This window comes from Atta cephalotes (assembly GCF_000143395.1).
Source record: "Atta cephalotes unplaced genomic scaffold scaffold00044, whole genome shotgun sequence".
In the NCBI taxonomy this organism is placed as follows: Eukaryota; Metazoa; Arthropoda; class Insecta; order Hymenoptera; family Formicidae; genus Atta; species Atta cephalotes.
Window position 1 is genome coordinate 2,208,634 of NW_012130108.1, and position 16,305 is coordinate 2,224,938.

Sequence of the window (16,305 nt, forward strand, 5' to 3'; positions counted from 1 at the left end):
TATATATATATATATATATATATATATATATATATGCTTCCTAAAAAGAAAATGTATTTTTGGAATATGCTGAAGGTTCAAGCATGTTCTTAAATAAAAATAGCAAGAAATTCAGAATCAGTTTGTATACCTCGAATATCGTAATCAAGCCGGATCAATTCACGTGGTTGAGATCGAAGTTTGTGTTCTTGGTTATGATTCACACTTACCGTTTGCGGTCAGAATGAACGAAATGATCCAGAAAGTTTGTGGCAGCGCTTGCACACACAAGGAAATATTGTTAAGACTTTTTCACATACAGGATAATAAAGCATTGCTTTTTATCTGTACCACTTATAAAGTACCACTTATGCGTTTTCGATATTCTCGCGTGTAGTTCTCACACTATCTCGCATAGTCTCTAAAAGCTTTCTATCTTTCGGTAATTCCACATATTTACCTGCAATCACTGCATAAATACCGACTGTGATAATAATCGAGCTGATGATACCAACTGTAGTATCCTGTTCATCAATCCATGATGGTTTCTTTCATGATTTCCTCCACCATAATGAATAATGGGAATGATTCATCTTTCTTCTTTCCATCACGATGGCGATCACGGCGACTGTTAAGTAAACGTGTTGCGAGATGTTGAGTGCGTTTCGGGTCGTTTAGACTAAACAGTCATAAAAATTTTTGAACAGCAAAACTGTTGCGTTATGCTGAACGCAAAAAAATAGTCAACGTTTTTTTTACTGGTTGAATAAGAATAGTGCCTATCGAGCGTTTCCTATTCAATGGCTCCTATTAAATGATATCAAACTGCTATTTTCAATATGGTAATAGTAATTCTATAGACTAGAATTAACTAATACTGTTTATCTTGATTTTGTTCTCATATTCACTGCTAGTGCTGATCTATAACACAGATGATGTGTACTATAGATTTTCAATATTAGCAGTGAATATCACAACACAAGCAATTTTACTATTATTACATTAAATACAAATATTTACAAGTTTCTAAACTATATCAAGTCAGTAAGTTAATCAATATTCTGTTAAGCTTATTGATTGAATAATTTCTTGTAAATAACTAATTGTATTTCGTTTTTTTTTTGTTAGACACTGGCCAATATTCATAGTCGATTAGAAGACAGTCTTAAAAGTTAGAAGAATCGGCCGCATCTTCAAACATTACAGACTGTTCTATAAGATCCGATTATGAATACCATCCAAGTCTGGGTTTTTAAGATATCTTTTGATGTGAGATCATGTGAAAGCTTTATACTAGATTTATTATGCTGCAACACAGTTTAATAATTGTATTATTTTATATCTATTAAAATATATCTATTAAAAGTATTGAATAAAGATTTTGATGATTAAATGTTGATCTGTTCTAATTTACCAGATTAGGAACAGGAAGTGCTTTCTTCACTAGTATCAGACTACTGATCTTCTACCTCTACAGAGGATCCGAAATATTCATCTATATTCTATTCTTATATAAGAATCATCGAAAACAAATGCTTTCAAGAACTGAAGGATTATTCGCATTACTAATTTGATTTTCGAATTCAATGAAGACAAATTTGATAATAAATTCTATTTAAAGGCGAAGAATTAAAGTTATGCAATTTGCTAAAATTTTAACAAAAATATAAATCAATTAACATAGGCATAATATAACTTTGACAATTAATTTAAATAATCACTTAAATACAAAGTGATAAACATCACGTGGCTGATAATTGAACTAAAGTTACACACTTGCCAGTGCTACTTACGTACCAAAATCACAATACACATACATAGAATACGCGAGCATTTCATCCTTTTTGTCATCAAACATTAAACAAGAATGAGATGATATGACGACGCGAACGATGCAAATGTATGTTGAGTGAAACATATCTCTAGTGCATATACAACAAAAAATAAGTTTGAATATGGTAATTTTATTATTAAAATATTAATATACAATAAAATACAGAGAATGAATAATACATCATATTACAAGTTTTGTGAAAAATACTGAAAGTATAATATTAACATTTCATTAAAATATTTAATACATATTACAATAGTTAGCAAGATAGATACACTATACGTCTGATATATCGAATCTGGATGCAATCGTTATTAATTTAGTATAATCTCCTTTGCTATGAGTCTTCTTTTTGTTTGGAGTGTGGAATATAGGCACTTATTCTTGTGCCTATCATCTATAAGTACCAGATTGTTGCTATCAAACTTGGGAACTTTAGGGATCTGTTGTTTCAATCCAACCAATATACTCTTTTTCTTTTCGCCTCTTATAGCAACTAAAATTCATCTGAGTAATAGGTACAGCAATATTTAGATAAATTTGTCCTATAAAATGATAAATATCTTTTATATAGTCTTTCATTTATTTATGTCTCATCGATGTATCTGCACTTGTACATGTAATGTGATAGTCTATCCTCCATCATAGTTTGCCTCGTTGTTATCCACTACTCTCAGTCGACTCAATTTAATTATCTGACAAGGGTTGAAATAGAAATGTTTCTGCTTGCAACACTTGACACCGCAAAAAGCGACAACATTATCGTTTTAATCTCCCTTTTTTAAGATAATCTGAAACATCATATATAAAAATATAAAAAAATTGCATAATGTATATATTTAATATTACAATAGCATTCATAGCAACATAAATTTCCTCTTAGCAGAAAGAAGATAAACGACATTAGAAACGATAAATTAAACGAATTCTTTTTTCTTAGATATTTTTTTATGATTACTATAGAATACAAGTTTTCTCGTTGAGATTCAATGAGAGACAATTCTAAATCTAAAATCAGTTTGGAGTATTTAATCGCGATAACTTCTCCGAAATAACAGAAAGCAATAATTTTTATATAACTTTAGCTTTGCTTAGGATATCTAATCTAAAGTCATTGACGGTGTGCATTAACGGTACGGAAAACGGAACTTTTTATTGTCATCATGAACAAGATTTATCGTCTCGAGAGAGTGTTAATGCATTTTACTACTGAATTGCATAAGACATACACCATAGCATAAAAATATAGTTTAATATAGTTTAATAATAAAAGATTTACTGGCCGCAAAAGTAACAGATGTCGTATTTTTTATTAGTGGATAAAACATTTTATAAAATAATTAATAAAATCTCGTATATAACACTAGTTTTTGACGACGATAGAAATTATTATTGTTTATTAATACAATGTATTTTCGCGCATCACCCGATATATAATTCAGCATTTTCGGATTAGGGTTAGGTCAGATTGCATTATGGAGTGGTTCGTCCGCTGTGAGAACGGCGATCATATAAAAATTCCAGTATTATAAAAACATGCCTTTTATAATACCCCACGAATTCGTTTCGTCCCGACTACATCATGTGTGATTTTATTGTAAACACAGAAAGGAAAGGGTAAGGGGCTCTAAGCGTTGAAAGCGTTTGTCTCGCGAATGGACTTAGAGGTTATGTCGCACGTGAGGTTTATGTTAACCTGCTTACGGTGACACTTGAGGATCTTCATGATGCACGAAACGAACGAGAAAAAGCCAGAGAAACCTTGTCGCGCTTGTATGGACTTCCAGACATGGGCGAAACGCCAGATGGAAGCCTTCTCGGAAAAGGTAAATCGGGTAAATTATTGACAAATTCATTGAGGCTTCATTATCAATTTTGTCGCTATTACTCAAGTTTCAGAGCTTATTTCATCAGAGATAATTATTCTTATCCTATTTTTGAGAGGCAATTATTCTTGCTATTTATTAAATTAAATTAAATTGTAACGTATTATATCATTATAATAGATCTATTCTTTTTTCAGTTGAATTTCTTGTTAATTTTTTTCTTTTTCTCTTCAATATGAGAATGCAAGGAGAAAAATAGGGAAAATGAATCATCCGAGAAATTCAACCAAAAAGAACAAACCTATAATAACAAAAATTCTATTAGGATTCTTCAATTTTATACAATATAATAAAATTTTATACAATATAATAAAACAATATAATAGGCTAATGAGAGTCAGCAACGATAAACGGCACAATTATTTATTGAATTATCAATATATAAATATTGGATTGATGTTATTTATTGTTTATTGTTATTTATTATTTATTATTTATTGTTGATATTATTTTTATTTATGTACACAATTTGAGTATTAATAGTTTAATTATAGTTTCAATTATTGTTGCTTATATTTTTTTCTTTTATATTGAACAGACTTGTTACAAATAACAATGACAATTACAAGCTATTATAAATTATAGATCAGTTCTTTTCAGTTGAACTTTTTGCATGAATCATTTCTTTTCTTTTTCTCTTCCCATTGGAGAAGAAGAGAGAAAATGAAGGAGAAGTTTAATTGAAGAAGTTTAGTTAAAAAGAACAAACATGCAATTTGTATAAATTTTTATTTCAGGAACAAAAGAAATCGGAGCAAACATCAAATGCAAACAACATTCAACAGAGTTGTCCTTTGGACAAGGACGAATTGGGTTCGAAGACTTGGGCTTTTTTGCATACCATGGTGGCATACTATCCTGATCATCCAAATGAGAAACAAAAGGCTGACGTGAACAGCTTCTTTGATACATTTTCCAAATTCTATCCTTGCAATATATGCGCAGAAGATCTGCAGAAACAATTTAAACACTCGCCACCGCAGACCGAATCGCAGGAAAAATTGAGCCAATGGCTGTGCAGAATTCATAACGAAGTCAACAAAAAACTTGGAAAACCAGAATTTGATTGTAAACTAGTGAATCAGAGATGGAGAGACGGTTGGTTAGATGGTTCTTGTGATTGATAAGTAGCTATAATAGTCTTAGAATGTACAATGGGACCTGAATACAATACGAATTATTGTGTAAATAATTATTGTAGATTTTTTCATTGAACAATCTATTGCTCTTAAATTTGTTGGTACAATGTACATAAGAAAATATGAAAATGAAAATTAATAGCAATATATGTACTTAAAAAGCTTTCCATGTTCAGCTTTTTTTCTGCGGGGTAAATTTACTTTAAAGTAAGAAGTAAGAACGAAGTTGCATCATACTTTATTATAAACATCTTCGTGACAAGAGAAAAATTGTATAGATTCAGAACTTACATACAAACGTTTGCCAGTGGCAATTTGATATTAACATTATTATTTGAATTGGGATTTTCTTGATAGACACAATGCAGAAATGTGCACATTTGTTGCATTGCACTATATATAGTAAAAAATATATTGACAATATAAAATCTTTTTTAATAGCCATTTCATTTTTGCAATAACTTCTTCAACAATGCATTCCACCAGTGGTTGCACATTTATTTACTATGTTTGTTTTTTATTCTAAATTTCGTGATCGATTAATACAAGCTGGTGATCGTGTGATAGTAAATGCGGTAGCTATTCGAGGAGCAGGCTCGTAGCTGTGATCCTGGCCATAACCACTTATAGGTACAACTTGGAATGTTCTAATGTGGAATGGAAAACGTTTGTTATTCACAGATGGTCGAGTTACATATAAAAACAGTATGTGACCCAAGAAGACAATGAAGAGGGAACTTCCTTTGGCCACGCTCTCTCTCACCCAATCGTCTATGAATTTTGTGTTGATCAATATCTATAGAAATAAAAAGAAAGACATGTTTTATTTTTACAGAATATTTTCTATATAAGCTAAAGATTATAATAAACAATTATTCCAAACAAAATAATTTTTGGTAGTTTTTGTTTGAAACAATTTTTTATATGTATGCATACTGTTAAAGGATGAAAGAGGAACCACACTGATCCCAAGAAAAGTAGCGAAGAGTAGAAGTGGAGCTTCACATGCAATTTTCTGACGGTCTTAAAACAACGAGTGACAAACACGAGCCAGGCAATTAATTTCAATGCTATTAAAATATAGCCCGGTAGCGATTCGTAAATATACAACACCAATCCTGGATCAAATGCCTCGAATTGATATATACACAGCGACATTTGACAAAGACCAGTAATACTGACAAATAATATAAGCCATCGGATTTGCGACGCCGTAAGGACACTTTTGGTAACCGTGTAACCGAGAGCAAGTAGCAGCATAAGAACTGTGTACAGAGTCTCGGAACACGCTTCTAAGAGTTGACCTAGTAAATAAGCATTTAATGCTGACATTCCTGTCAGACCAAGATTAATATAATTATAAAGCTCGCATGACACTCCCAGTAATTGACACAGCAGGGAGGCTATGAACAGTTTGTAGGATATATGCAACAGCCTCCTGGAGCGCAATTGCAGCGCTATGTAGAGACTGAGAATGAGGAATATCGTGTACAAGCAGACGGTTGGTATCAGCAATGGCAGTATGTCTAAAATGAAAAACGGATACAATTAAGGAACGCTACTCTGAGACTCGCCGATTGTCGAAAGTCAAATTACTTGCAGAATTCGTCCGCGGAAAAGTGCTCCTTCCAAAATGTCCCGAGCGGCGCATTGGTCAACGATAAATAATACGTAACGTTCAAGCCTTTCGTGGAAGAGCAGTCGGCTAAAACCATATACCACCATCTCGGCCGGGATGAGGTGAATCTTCTCTGGTTAGTGCATCGAACTATACCGTCGTCATCCTCGACGCATCCCGAAGCGAAGCTTATTCTCGTCGATGTATTCAATGGTATTATTTGACCTTTTTCAAGAGAGAGAACACTTTCTTTTTCTTGACACGTCTTATTGGAAGGATAGACAGCGGGCCATTGATGTTCTCCATCGTAGTACAGAAGGAGTTTCAAATTGCGTTCTTCACCTCCTAATTGAAAGTGGAATCGAAAAGTACCAATTTCCGTTAAAAAACAGAATCTCGCGAGGAATGCCCAGTTCTGAAAAATCACAAATTCAAGTATTTGTACACTCTCGTTATTCTATAGCTATGTTTTTTCAAATGGTTTACAAATCATTGGAGTCATTGCTTCATTAATAAATAATAACAGTATTGCTTCTGCATTGGATTATTAGACTACATCTAAAGCATATTCCCAAGTAGCAGTGACGTCAAATAATAATATTTTAATAACGTCTTAATAACATTTCAATGAACGTCTTCAATAAGATGTCATTAAAATGTTATCTTGTTACTTGATTTAATTCTAAAAATACTATGCAACAGTTTCTAATAAATATAACAGTAAAGATTAAAAGATTTATAATTAATATCTATACATATGTTATTAGTATCAGAAGAACTTCCGCAAATGCAATGAGAGAAAAAAGTATGGAAAAGATTTTTATAATTGCATGTCTTCACAATCCATTAAATAATAAATTATATTATCAACGTTATAATTTTATACTTAGGAATATAAACAAATACAACATCTATGTTGTATGTAATAGTTACATCGTTGAATGTAAAATTATAACATTGATTAATTAGTTATTGTTGTTTATTAGATTGTGCAAAGACATGCGATAATTATAAAAATATTTTTTATTGTTTATAATTTAAGCCACATTTTTCAATTTAAATGTAATTTTAATTAAAAAAAATATTCTTTTAAAACCATACTTTTAAAAAATATTTTATTATAATTTTAAAAAATTATAATTAAAAAAATATATTTTTACTGTATTTTTCCTTACAGCATTTGCGAAGAGCCTTTTGATACACTCTAATGAAATGTGTATTAATTAGAAATTTTTTAATCTCTCTCTTTCTGACTTATTAAGATCATTAAAACATTAAATCATTAAAACACTACATCAAATTTAAATAATAAAAAAGAAATGCAATTATATCCCTCCGGGAATACAATTCTTATTACTTTAACATTAATTATCGCCTTTATTGTTCGCTTTACATTTGCATTTTAAATCGTACTTATTTAATGAAAATCTACTCGTTTTTTATTAACAGCAGTAGAAACTCATTGAAAACTTCGCTCATAGGTACACGTCGCACAATAATATTGACCACACAAAAGTGCTATGGATTGAAACTCCGATGAAACGACTCGTGATTTCGTTTGATATTTTATTAAAATCAATTCTACTCTGGTAATTACTGTGGATGTAATCAAGTCGCCCTGGAGTATCTTGGCATCAGCGTGTCGAAGTAGCGGCAGATGCGCAATCGAAAAGAGCAGCAGCAGAAAGCCCAGCTTCACCGAGTTTCGAGTGCGCGAGGCTCGTGCGACAAGCGTTCCTCCGCACATTACTATACCGTGATCGCTAGTTGCATACTGTCAGTGGTTAAGCGGCCGCTTTGATCAATATTTCCCGGAGTCATGACTTGTATATCGATTTGATTATTCGCACGAAACGGATCGACATTCGCGAGATTGTTGATGTGAGAAAAAGGAAAAAAGGTCAAGAGAATGCTCCCACACATGAAATTTTGTGTTGTAATAGATTCTCCCTTCCATGTATATATTTTCTATTTCCTTTTTTTCTTCTACACTGAAAAAATTTATTAAATCTTAATACATGTTTCATATATTAAATAGTAAGTAAACATTTATTTACAGTAAATAATTATTTAATAAAATATATATTATGTATATATATTATATATATATATATTTATAAAAATATACATTATATATATATTTTTTTTAATGAAAGTGTTAAATTAATGTTTTTATATCAAATAAATGTATGTGTGTATGTTTACATTTAGTAAATATTTACTTAGAATTATTCAAACAAATATTTATTAAAATTTAGTTTTTCTTTTTCAGTGTAATGTTTGAATGTACGTTTTGATTATGGGAGATTTAGGTAAAATAATAATGTAGCTAAAGTTTTATTACTCTAATTACTTTTTATCATCCTGATTGATTATTATTCAGCACTCTTTCACATATTTTGTATAGATTTTGTGTAGATATTAAATTAGAATAGAAGAGAAAAAGGAACATTTTTCTAGAAAGTTTAATCTATAATTTTATTGACTTTTACTCTAAAAAATAAAATCTCTTTCTTAAAGATTGAAAATTGAGCAAATGTTTTTTTTTTAAGATTGGCTTCATTTTCACTTTTTAGAGATTCCACTCCAAAAAATTTAGAGAGTAGATAAAAAATGAAAAGAAGTTAAGTGTATTATAATAATTGTTCGCGTGTCCCTGACATTTGCGTGCAAGACGCTTGCGCGGCATGTAGTATGTATGTGCAATGTGTCGCATTCTCGCCAGTTGATCGAATTGATTACTTGCAACACAACGACGAGAAAATAATATCACTCACTGTGTATAACATATTATTTAATTTACTATCTTTAGAAAAAAAATTAATTCTTTTAAACAAGTCATCTCGTTTAAATTTTTTGTATTCAAAAGAGAAACAAGAGAAACCGACAAGTTTATATTTAAAAAAAAATGAAAAGATAGCAAATGTGTAAATATTTATTTATTTATTAAAAAATATTTTTAATAAATAATATTTAAACAAAATAATAAAAGAAATAGGCTCGCTGGATTAAATCGATCACAATAAATAATGAGAAGATTTAATAAATTAAATAATTTATACTCGAATATCCTGTATTGATTCCATATCGACATTATTTGTCGTAATAATATTTATTTATTAAAAAATATTTTTTTTAATGAGAAATAAAACGAACTGAAGCAACAACAAATTTGAAAATTGAATTTTTGGTGGATTAGATTTCATGAATGGAAATTGTTTCTAATTAATTTTTTTCTATATATCTTCATGAATTTCAACTCTGCTTTCAAATCATCAAGCGAATCCTCTACTTTTAATTTCTTCTTTTCTGTATTCTCCAAAATTGAAACATACGAAATTATTTTCAAATCTATAATCTAACTTAACTCTTGAAGCCGCCTCCTAAAGTCCATTTTATTTCAAAGTTTTGAAATAGTATAATATATAAATAATAGAATTTTTTTACATTTGTTTTATTTTATAGTTTATCTAATTGTTGTTTTATAACCTTCCTGTTGTTTGAAAAAAATTTTTGCAAAGTTTAAAACAAAATAAATATATATTTGATCGTGAGAGATTTTTGAAAAATAGAGAGAGAGAGAGAGAGAGAGAGAGAGAAGAAAAATACTGGCCCGTATTCAGAACGCGTTTATCTCTGAAATTTTATAGTATGCATAACGTAAATTATAGCATGTTAATGCGCTAATATCGTTGTAAGCATGTTCTGAATATGAGCCACTGAGTGCAAAGAGTGCAAAGAACATGAACAGACCTATACCTATAGTCATGTTGAGATTGTGCTGCGCACAATAGTAGGAATAAGAAATTAGAAATAAAGAATACGATTTTTAATCTATCAGACATCGAAATTAGAGTCCTAGATATAACAAAGAAGCGCAACCGCTGTCCCAATTTTTTATTGGTTCCGCTATTTTTTCTACGGATAGTCTTCTAGGATTTTAATTACGATAAGTATCATGATTTTTAAATCTTGATATATTGTAGTCTCCAAAGAGAATCAGTATTTCTTTGTAGTCAGTAGAAACACTACTATTATAAGAATCGCACTCCATTTGCGGAATGATGTAAACGCAGGTTGCCATTTTTTCTTCAGACGATTAATCATAACCGTTAATTATTATCTTTAAATATGCTTGGTTGCGCTTCTCTGTTATATCTAGGACTCTAATTGAAATATACGGTTTTTGATAGGTTGAAATCGTTTATTCTTTATTCTTCTATTCCTTATTCTTTTTATTGTGCGCAGGACCTTATGTTATGGTTCTTGCACACAGAACGCGGCAACACTTACTCGCGCAATAGAAGTTATTGCGATAGTCAATCATCATCTCGCTTACTCGAAAGTAATAGATATATAATTTCCACTGCGTGACAAAAGTTGAATTCAATCCAATTTTTGCCGCGCGGCGAAAGTAAAGTCGGTTCTACATTAGTTGCAAGCTGATCGCAAGTTTGCTACAGCCAATATGAATATTGATTTTTAAAATGCAAGCTTCAGATTGGCTGTCACACAACTAATGTAGAATCGGCTTAAAGGGTTCCGCACAATAAAAGAAACAAGGAACAGAGAACAGAGAATAAGAATTTCAATCAGAACCTATCAGAAACTGTGTATTCTACAGTGCATGATTTCTGATAGGTTAAAATTCTTATTCTCTGTTCTCTGTTCCTTTTATTGTGCGGAGTCTCTAATTACATCATTTCTAGAAGTTTTGCATGGTAAGGCCGACTTAAGGCTCCTGCACACAGAACGCGGCAATGCTTGCGCGCAGCGGAAGTTATCCCACTAACTAATAATTCTGTTTTTAAGTCGGTCTCACCATGCAAAACTTCTAGAAATGATGTAATATTACTTCCGTCGCGCAGTAAGCGTTGCTACGTTCTGTGTGCATTATGTTATGCCATGCCTTGCCATGTGTGGTTGATTCTAAGAGAGTTTAATTTGTGAAGTGTATTTTACTTCCCGAAGGATAAAAAAAAAGAAAACTCTGATTTGTGTATTAAAAAAATTGCCTGAAAATCTATAGTGTATAAACTGTTACATTTTCAACATAGACAGTAAATTTGGAACACAATCTTAGATTCAATACAGTAGTAAGGTTAGACCTTAAAGATGGTTACGAAAGCCAGTAAACAGAATGCGAAAAATTTTAAAAGTAAGTCATTGTTGCATACATTAAAAATACACATATCTTGAATTATGTTTGAACGAAATTATTTCGACTTGTAGCGCTATGGGTTCGCTTCGACGCGGACAGTTCTGACAAGCATCAGCTATTTTTCAAGGAACATTCCATAAGAAATCAGGAACCGGAATATCCCAGGAAACGAACTCTCTTTGTGTTGAACGTACCGCCGTACGCTACCATTGATTGCTTGAGCAATGCATTTGCTAATCTGTGTGGAAATGTACAGTCTGTTACATTTTCAAATACAAAAGGGTTCAAAACCGCATATATTGTTTTTAAACAGGAATCCTCCTTAGATAAAGCTATGGAATTTTCAAAAGATTTCATAATTACTTTGAAAAGTGAGAAAAGCATTTGTCTTACAGGATTAGAAAGTAAGTTATTTATTTCTTATAATCTGTAGATTTGTTTTTTGTAGTAGAACTAGTGTATATTTTTCGAACTTAAAGTGAAATAGATGAAATGTTCGATATTTGACAAAAATAAGAAAAAAAATTTAATGCAATTTAACAGAAATGAAAAACAAATTTTACTGTCACTTGAGGTTTGTTTTTTTCTCACTAGGCTGCAAGAAAATTTTCTTTTTTACTTTCACCAAATATCAATTATATACTTACTTTCATTTTAAGTTCCAAAAGTGTACTAGTTTAATGATAGAAAATCAAATCTTAGAGCGATGTTCATATTCAGATCTTATATTCATCTTAATTACAATATTAAGATGTTGTGAACCAATCAGCACTGTATCAGTATCTTAAAATATTACTTAAGACGGTTTTGAAATAAGAACGAATGAATATCATCTTGTTTTTTTCAGCTGAATTTCTTACATTATTTTCTTACATTATTTTTTCTTCTTTTTTTTCTCCACTTGGAAAGAAAATTAAGAAAAGACGAATGATGTAAGAAGTTTAATTATAAAAAATGGATCTTATTATTTTTGAACTTATTTTTTGTTTAAACAGGATGGTGTAAAGAATATAATGATACTTTATATGACGAACAATTAATGAAGAAAGACATTGAGGAATGTATAGCTTCGTATGACAAACAAATACAGGACCATATCGCACAAGAGAAAGCTGCAGAGGAGGACAACGATGGTTGGGTAACTATAACAGGTGGAAAGAAAAGAGGACAATTTGCTCCATCCAGGAAGGAATCTACCATCGGCAAGGTGCAACAGAAAGAGGAACAACGAAAGAAGAAGAAGCAGTTACTTAATTTCTATACTTTCCAAATTCGTGAGACAAAAAAGCAGAGTAAGTACAATTATTCATTATAAGATTTATAGTACAATTCTTTTTAGAATTACGTTGAACTTGTATGATTTTTCTTTCAGATTTAGCGGAGTTGCGAAAGAAGTTCGAACTGGACAAAAAAAGATTGCAAGAATTGAAACAAAAACGGACGTTTAAACCATTTTAGGTATGTTATGTGTATTAAATGTTATAAATAATATTAGGATATAATTGTAAGATTAAAATCAATTGCGTTTTGTCAGAATCGTTTTATTTTTTAGTAAAACAAATATACAATTGTTTAATGATTGTATTTTTATGTACAAATAATAATTATTTAGAATATCACGATCAAAATAAACTACATTATCATCGTTATTGTCGCCGCCGTCATCATTATTAAGTTGATGCAAAAATGTTATCGATTTTTACTGTTTTAAACTTTGGTGCTTTATTCTATAATATATTAAATAATGTTCAATTATGTTCATGTTGCATCATTTCAAGTATTAATTTCGCTCTGTTAATTCTATCAGTAATTTTGTTCTCGATGTTAACTTTGTGATCAATCATTATTATTATTAAATATAAAAAAAAGCAATTCCAAGCAATTTTTTATACAAATTGAAACTAAATTTAAAAGCAGCAGCATGAGAGCCTTGAAAATGAAGAATTGAAAAGAATAACCTTCAGCCATCGATAACAACTTGAAGATAATTATTGAAACGGATTAAAAACTATTAGAAAATAACTAACAACTAATCAAGCAACAATTGTTCGCCATTTGAATCAAATCGGAAAAGTAAAAGCTTAATATTATTTTTGCATCAATCTAACAGTTATTTTCATCTTAAGTTGCTTTAGTAGCGTAAGTTTGTAATGTCCATTCTATCAAAAAATGCTGATACGATAATGGTTGTAGAAGGGCTAATAGTTCTTCTGAAACAAACGTTAAATTTATTTATTGTATAATATATTGTAAACTAGTAGTTATATACTAGTATTATACTATATTAATTATAATATTATATATATATATATAGTATATTATTTATATTATATATATATATATATATATATATATATATAATGTATTACATATATATGTATTAGAAGCATGAACATACGTTTGTTTCCATAAATGCAGTTCGCAGACATGGCTGCGCTGACTGCTTGCGCGAGTCGTTCCATAGCTAGGTCACGCAAGACTGTGTCGACGTTCGGCCGATTCTGCAGATTCAGTGTCAATAAACGAGTAGTAGAGGCCAAATGTTGCGCTGAAATCGCATGCTTATTGCTACCACTGTTATTCAGTCGTAGTACTGAGTCCATGAGTAACTGTTGAACTTTTGAATAAAATTTTCGCGACTCCTCTTGAGTCTCTATGTTGTTCGTAGTATCACGCAGAGGACTCAATATACACCATCTGTAGGCAGAAAAAAAATAATTCGACACATTAGACACTTGTTTGTCATCTCTATGTGAAGTTATGAAGGAAATGACCTGAATAGGCCCGCTATAGGTGTTATTGGAGTCATCGGAATTCCACCAGTAGGCAATGCCGGATTATCCGTCAGAGGCGTCAACAATAAACTCGGATTTTCGTCAATCCATTCGCCTACCAATCTGAGTAGCTCGGTAGGTGGATCTTTGTCCTCGTAAACTTCACCTATCGCCGTTAGCAGATTGGCAGTGAAATGCGGAGTGAGCACTGGCAGCTGCTTCAGCTTGTCGATGGATCTTGGAGTAAGCACGAAATAATCATTGAGCACGTGCCTCGCCAGTCCTACGCTCTGCGGCGAGGTAGAGCCCAACTGCTGCATCCAAATGCCAGCTGCATTTAGAACTGCTTTGTTTTGTGTAGCGATTGCCAACGATACCAGGTTACCTAGAATCTTGTATCTGGGACTGTCTGCTGGAAAGAGCGATAAGAAGAGAGCATTGCGTACTGCAGGACTGCCACCTGGACTTTGAAAAAAGTCACTCATGATTTCTATCAGCTGCAGCTCCTGTATTGCCTGTGTTGTGCTACGTTTCTTTCGCTTTTCTATCTCTCCGAATACAAACTCTGATATTAAATCCATTTGCAAGTCTACTTGCTTGCCAGGCCTGCAGCAAAGCACCTCTTGAACAAATAACAAACAAAATTTAATGTGATACATATATATGTATATTTGGGGAAAGACAAAAAATTTTAATATTAAAATATAGAACAATAAAAAGGTAACCATAAAGTTTGTATGTTTATCAAATCATGTATCAAAGCAGCAAATTGATGTTAAAATGATATCTGCTAAATTAATCTTCGTTTTGATATCAAATAACAGCCTGCTATCTGGATAGTTGATTAAAAAAAAATAACTGAAATATGTATGCATTAATTACATCTTATTAAATATCAAAAAGACTGCACCAAAAGATTTTTAATGATCGGAAAACTCAAGATTGCCTGCATGAGATAATTTATTCATGAAAAGATATGCAACGATCATTGATGCATTTTTAAAACGCTTTATATCAAAGTTAAAAGTAGTCATTTGGATGTTAATTATTATTTTTGATATTTATTAAGACCATAAGACCATAATAATACTCTAGAATTTGTTTTAGAAATAAACATTAATGATTTGATAAACAAAACTTTTTGTCACCCTGTAGTAACGTAGATCTGATATTTTAATTGTATAATATTAAACTATTGAAATATAGATTTATACAAATTTGATTTTTGATGAATAAAGAGCACAGCTAAAATAAACAAATCATAGTGGCATCAAGATAACCTATACAGTTCATACCGATTCTACATAGAGCTTCCCTGGCGCAGTAAGGGAAGTCCAGCTTTCGGAGAGCTTGCTTTACGTCGCTCCCGGACATGGTAACGTGGATGCAATCGTAATCGTACTGATTATCGCGAAGAAAACCGTTTAACTTTTATCGCTGAGCGTTTGACAGCGTTTGACAGCGATCATGTGCACGCGCCTGTATGTATGCCTATGTGTATACACACGCATGTTAGGTCGGAAACCGGAGACCGGAGTTGCGGTGGCGCGCACCGCGCACGCCGGTGGGCCATCGCCGCGCAGTGGCGCCACCAGCGAGTAGGTTGCGAAGCGCATTATTAGTCAAAACAATCCGCCGAATTGGTGATCTATTTTTAGGTCGCGCCCACCGTAGCCCACGGTGCTACACCGTTTTTCCCCGGGAGGCCCCGGAAAAAAAGTTGGCGCGGCCGGTGCCCTTCCGCGACGCCGTCTCGTATCCGCGGATAAGGTTCAACGACCCCCCCTCTACCATCGCGGATTGTGACAGGCCAGGGAGCCGTGCGGCCGTGCGCGGGCCGGCCATGTTTATACCGTGGTGAGAAATTTTCGAGCCGTGCGCCGAGCGTGCCAGCCGCCGTGAACCACGAGCGGG

General features: G+C 32.1%; 5 protein-coding genes and 1 long non-coding RNA gene across 6 annotated transcripts in view; 3 read left to right on the top strand and 3 right to left on the bottom strand.

Moving 5' to 3' along the window:
- Positions 1-511, bottom strand: part of LOC105622445 (putative ATP-dependent RNA helicase DHX30) — a 6,674-nt gene extending 6,163 nt beyond the window's left edge. The window contains exon 1 of the mRNA XM_012203863.1: positions 495-511. Coding sequence (XP_012059253.1) covers positions 495-511 — 17 coding nt within the window. The remainder of the gene's footprint in view (positions 1-494) is intronic.
- A 73-nt stretch (positions 512-584) lies between these two features.
- Positions 585-1,367, top strand: LOC105622427. Its single transcript, XR_001046513.1, has 2 exons — positions 585-821; positions 1,108-1,367. It is a non-coding gene; the product is annotated as an uncharacterized LOC105622427 (long non-coding RNA).
- A 1,998-nt stretch (positions 1,368-3,365) lies between these two features.
- Positions 3,366-4,823, top strand: LOC105622446 (FAD-linked sulfhydryl oxidase ALR; the record flags this gene model as incomplete). Its single annotated transcript, XM_012203864.1, has 3 exons — positions 3,366-3,430; positions 3,531-3,639; positions 4,437-4,823. Coding segments are annotated over 3 exons (561 nt in total), but the record flags the coding sequence as incomplete, so codon positions are not given.
- A 532-nt stretch (positions 4,824-5,355) lies between these two features.
- On the bottom strand, positions 5,356-8,203 carry LOC105622428 (transmembrane protein 145-like). The gene is made up of 4 exons (XM_012203846.1): positions 8,054-8,203; positions 6,439-6,871; positions 5,775-6,364; positions 5,356-5,634 (listed from the first exon to the last, which is right to left on the bottom strand). The coding sequence occupies exons 1-4, from the start codon at positions 8,201-8,203 to the stop codon at positions 5,356-5,358; spliced, it is 1,452 nt and encodes a 483-aa protein (XP_012059236.1).
- Positions 8,204-11,571: 3,368 nt separating this feature from the next.
- Positions 11,572-13,075, top strand: LOC105622429 (ribosomal RNA-processing protein 7 homolog A). Its single transcript, XM_012203847.1, has 4 exons — positions 11,572-11,614; positions 11,689-12,021; positions 12,613-12,909; positions 12,990-13,075. Exons 1-4 carry the CDS (start codon positions 11,572-11,574, stop codon positions 13,073-13,075), a joined length of 759 nt encoding a protein of 252 aa, XP_012059237.1.
- Positions 13,076-13,738: 663 nt separating this feature from the next.
- On the bottom strand, positions 13,739-15,765 carry LOC105622430 (uncharacterized protein C7orf26 homolog). The gene is made up of 4 exons (XM_012203848.1): positions 15,687-15,765; positions 14,392-15,013; positions 14,016-14,314; positions 13,739-13,827 (listed from the first exon to the last, which is right to left on the bottom strand). The coding sequence occupies exons 1-4, from the start codon at positions 15,763-15,765 to the stop codon at positions 13,739-13,741; spliced, it is 1,089 nt and encodes a 362-aa protein (XP_012059238.1).
- Positions 15,766-16,305: the final 540 nt, after the last annotated feature.

Excerpts from the sequence above, each read along its gene's own strand:
- LOC105622430 (XM_012203848.1), bottom strand. The coding sequence starts at position 15,765 with ATGTCCGGGAGCGACGTAAAGCAAGCTCTCCGAAAGCTGGACTTCCCT. Across the intron at positions 15,014-15,686 it reads GGAAGCTCTATGTAGAATCG|AGGTGCTTTGCTGCAGGCCT; the intron begins GTATGAACTGTA and ends TATTTGTTCAAG. Across the intron at positions 14,315-14,391 it reads CCTATAGCGGGCCTATTCAG|ATGGTGTATATTGAGTCCTC; the intron begins GTCATTTCCTTC and ends TTCTGCCTACAG.
- LOC105622428 (XM_012203846.1), bottom strand. The coding sequence starts at position 8,203 with ATGTGCGGAGGAACGCTTGTCGCACGAGCCTCGCGCACTCGAAACTCG. Across the intron at positions 6,872-8,053 it reads GCGACTTGATTACATCCACA|AACTGGGCATTCCTCGCGAG; the intron begins GTAATTACCAGA and ends GTGATTTTTCAG. Across the intron at positions 5,635-5,774 it reads TCCTCTTTCATCCTTTAACA|ATATTGATCAACACAAAATT; the intron begins GTATGCATACAT and ends TTATTTCTATAG.
- LOC105622429 (XM_012203847.1), top strand. The coding sequence starts at position 11,572 with ATGGTTACGAAAGCCAGTAAACAGAATGCGAAAAATTTTAAAA. Across the intron at positions 12,022-12,612 it reads TTGTCTTACAGGATTAGAAA|GATGGTGTAAAGAATATAAT; the intron begins GTAAGTTATTTA and ends TTGTTTAAACAG. Across the intron at positions 12,910-12,989 it reads TCGTGAGACAAAAAAGCAGA|ATTTAGCGGAGTTGCGAAAG; the intron begins GTAAGTACAATT and ends TTTTTCTTTCAG.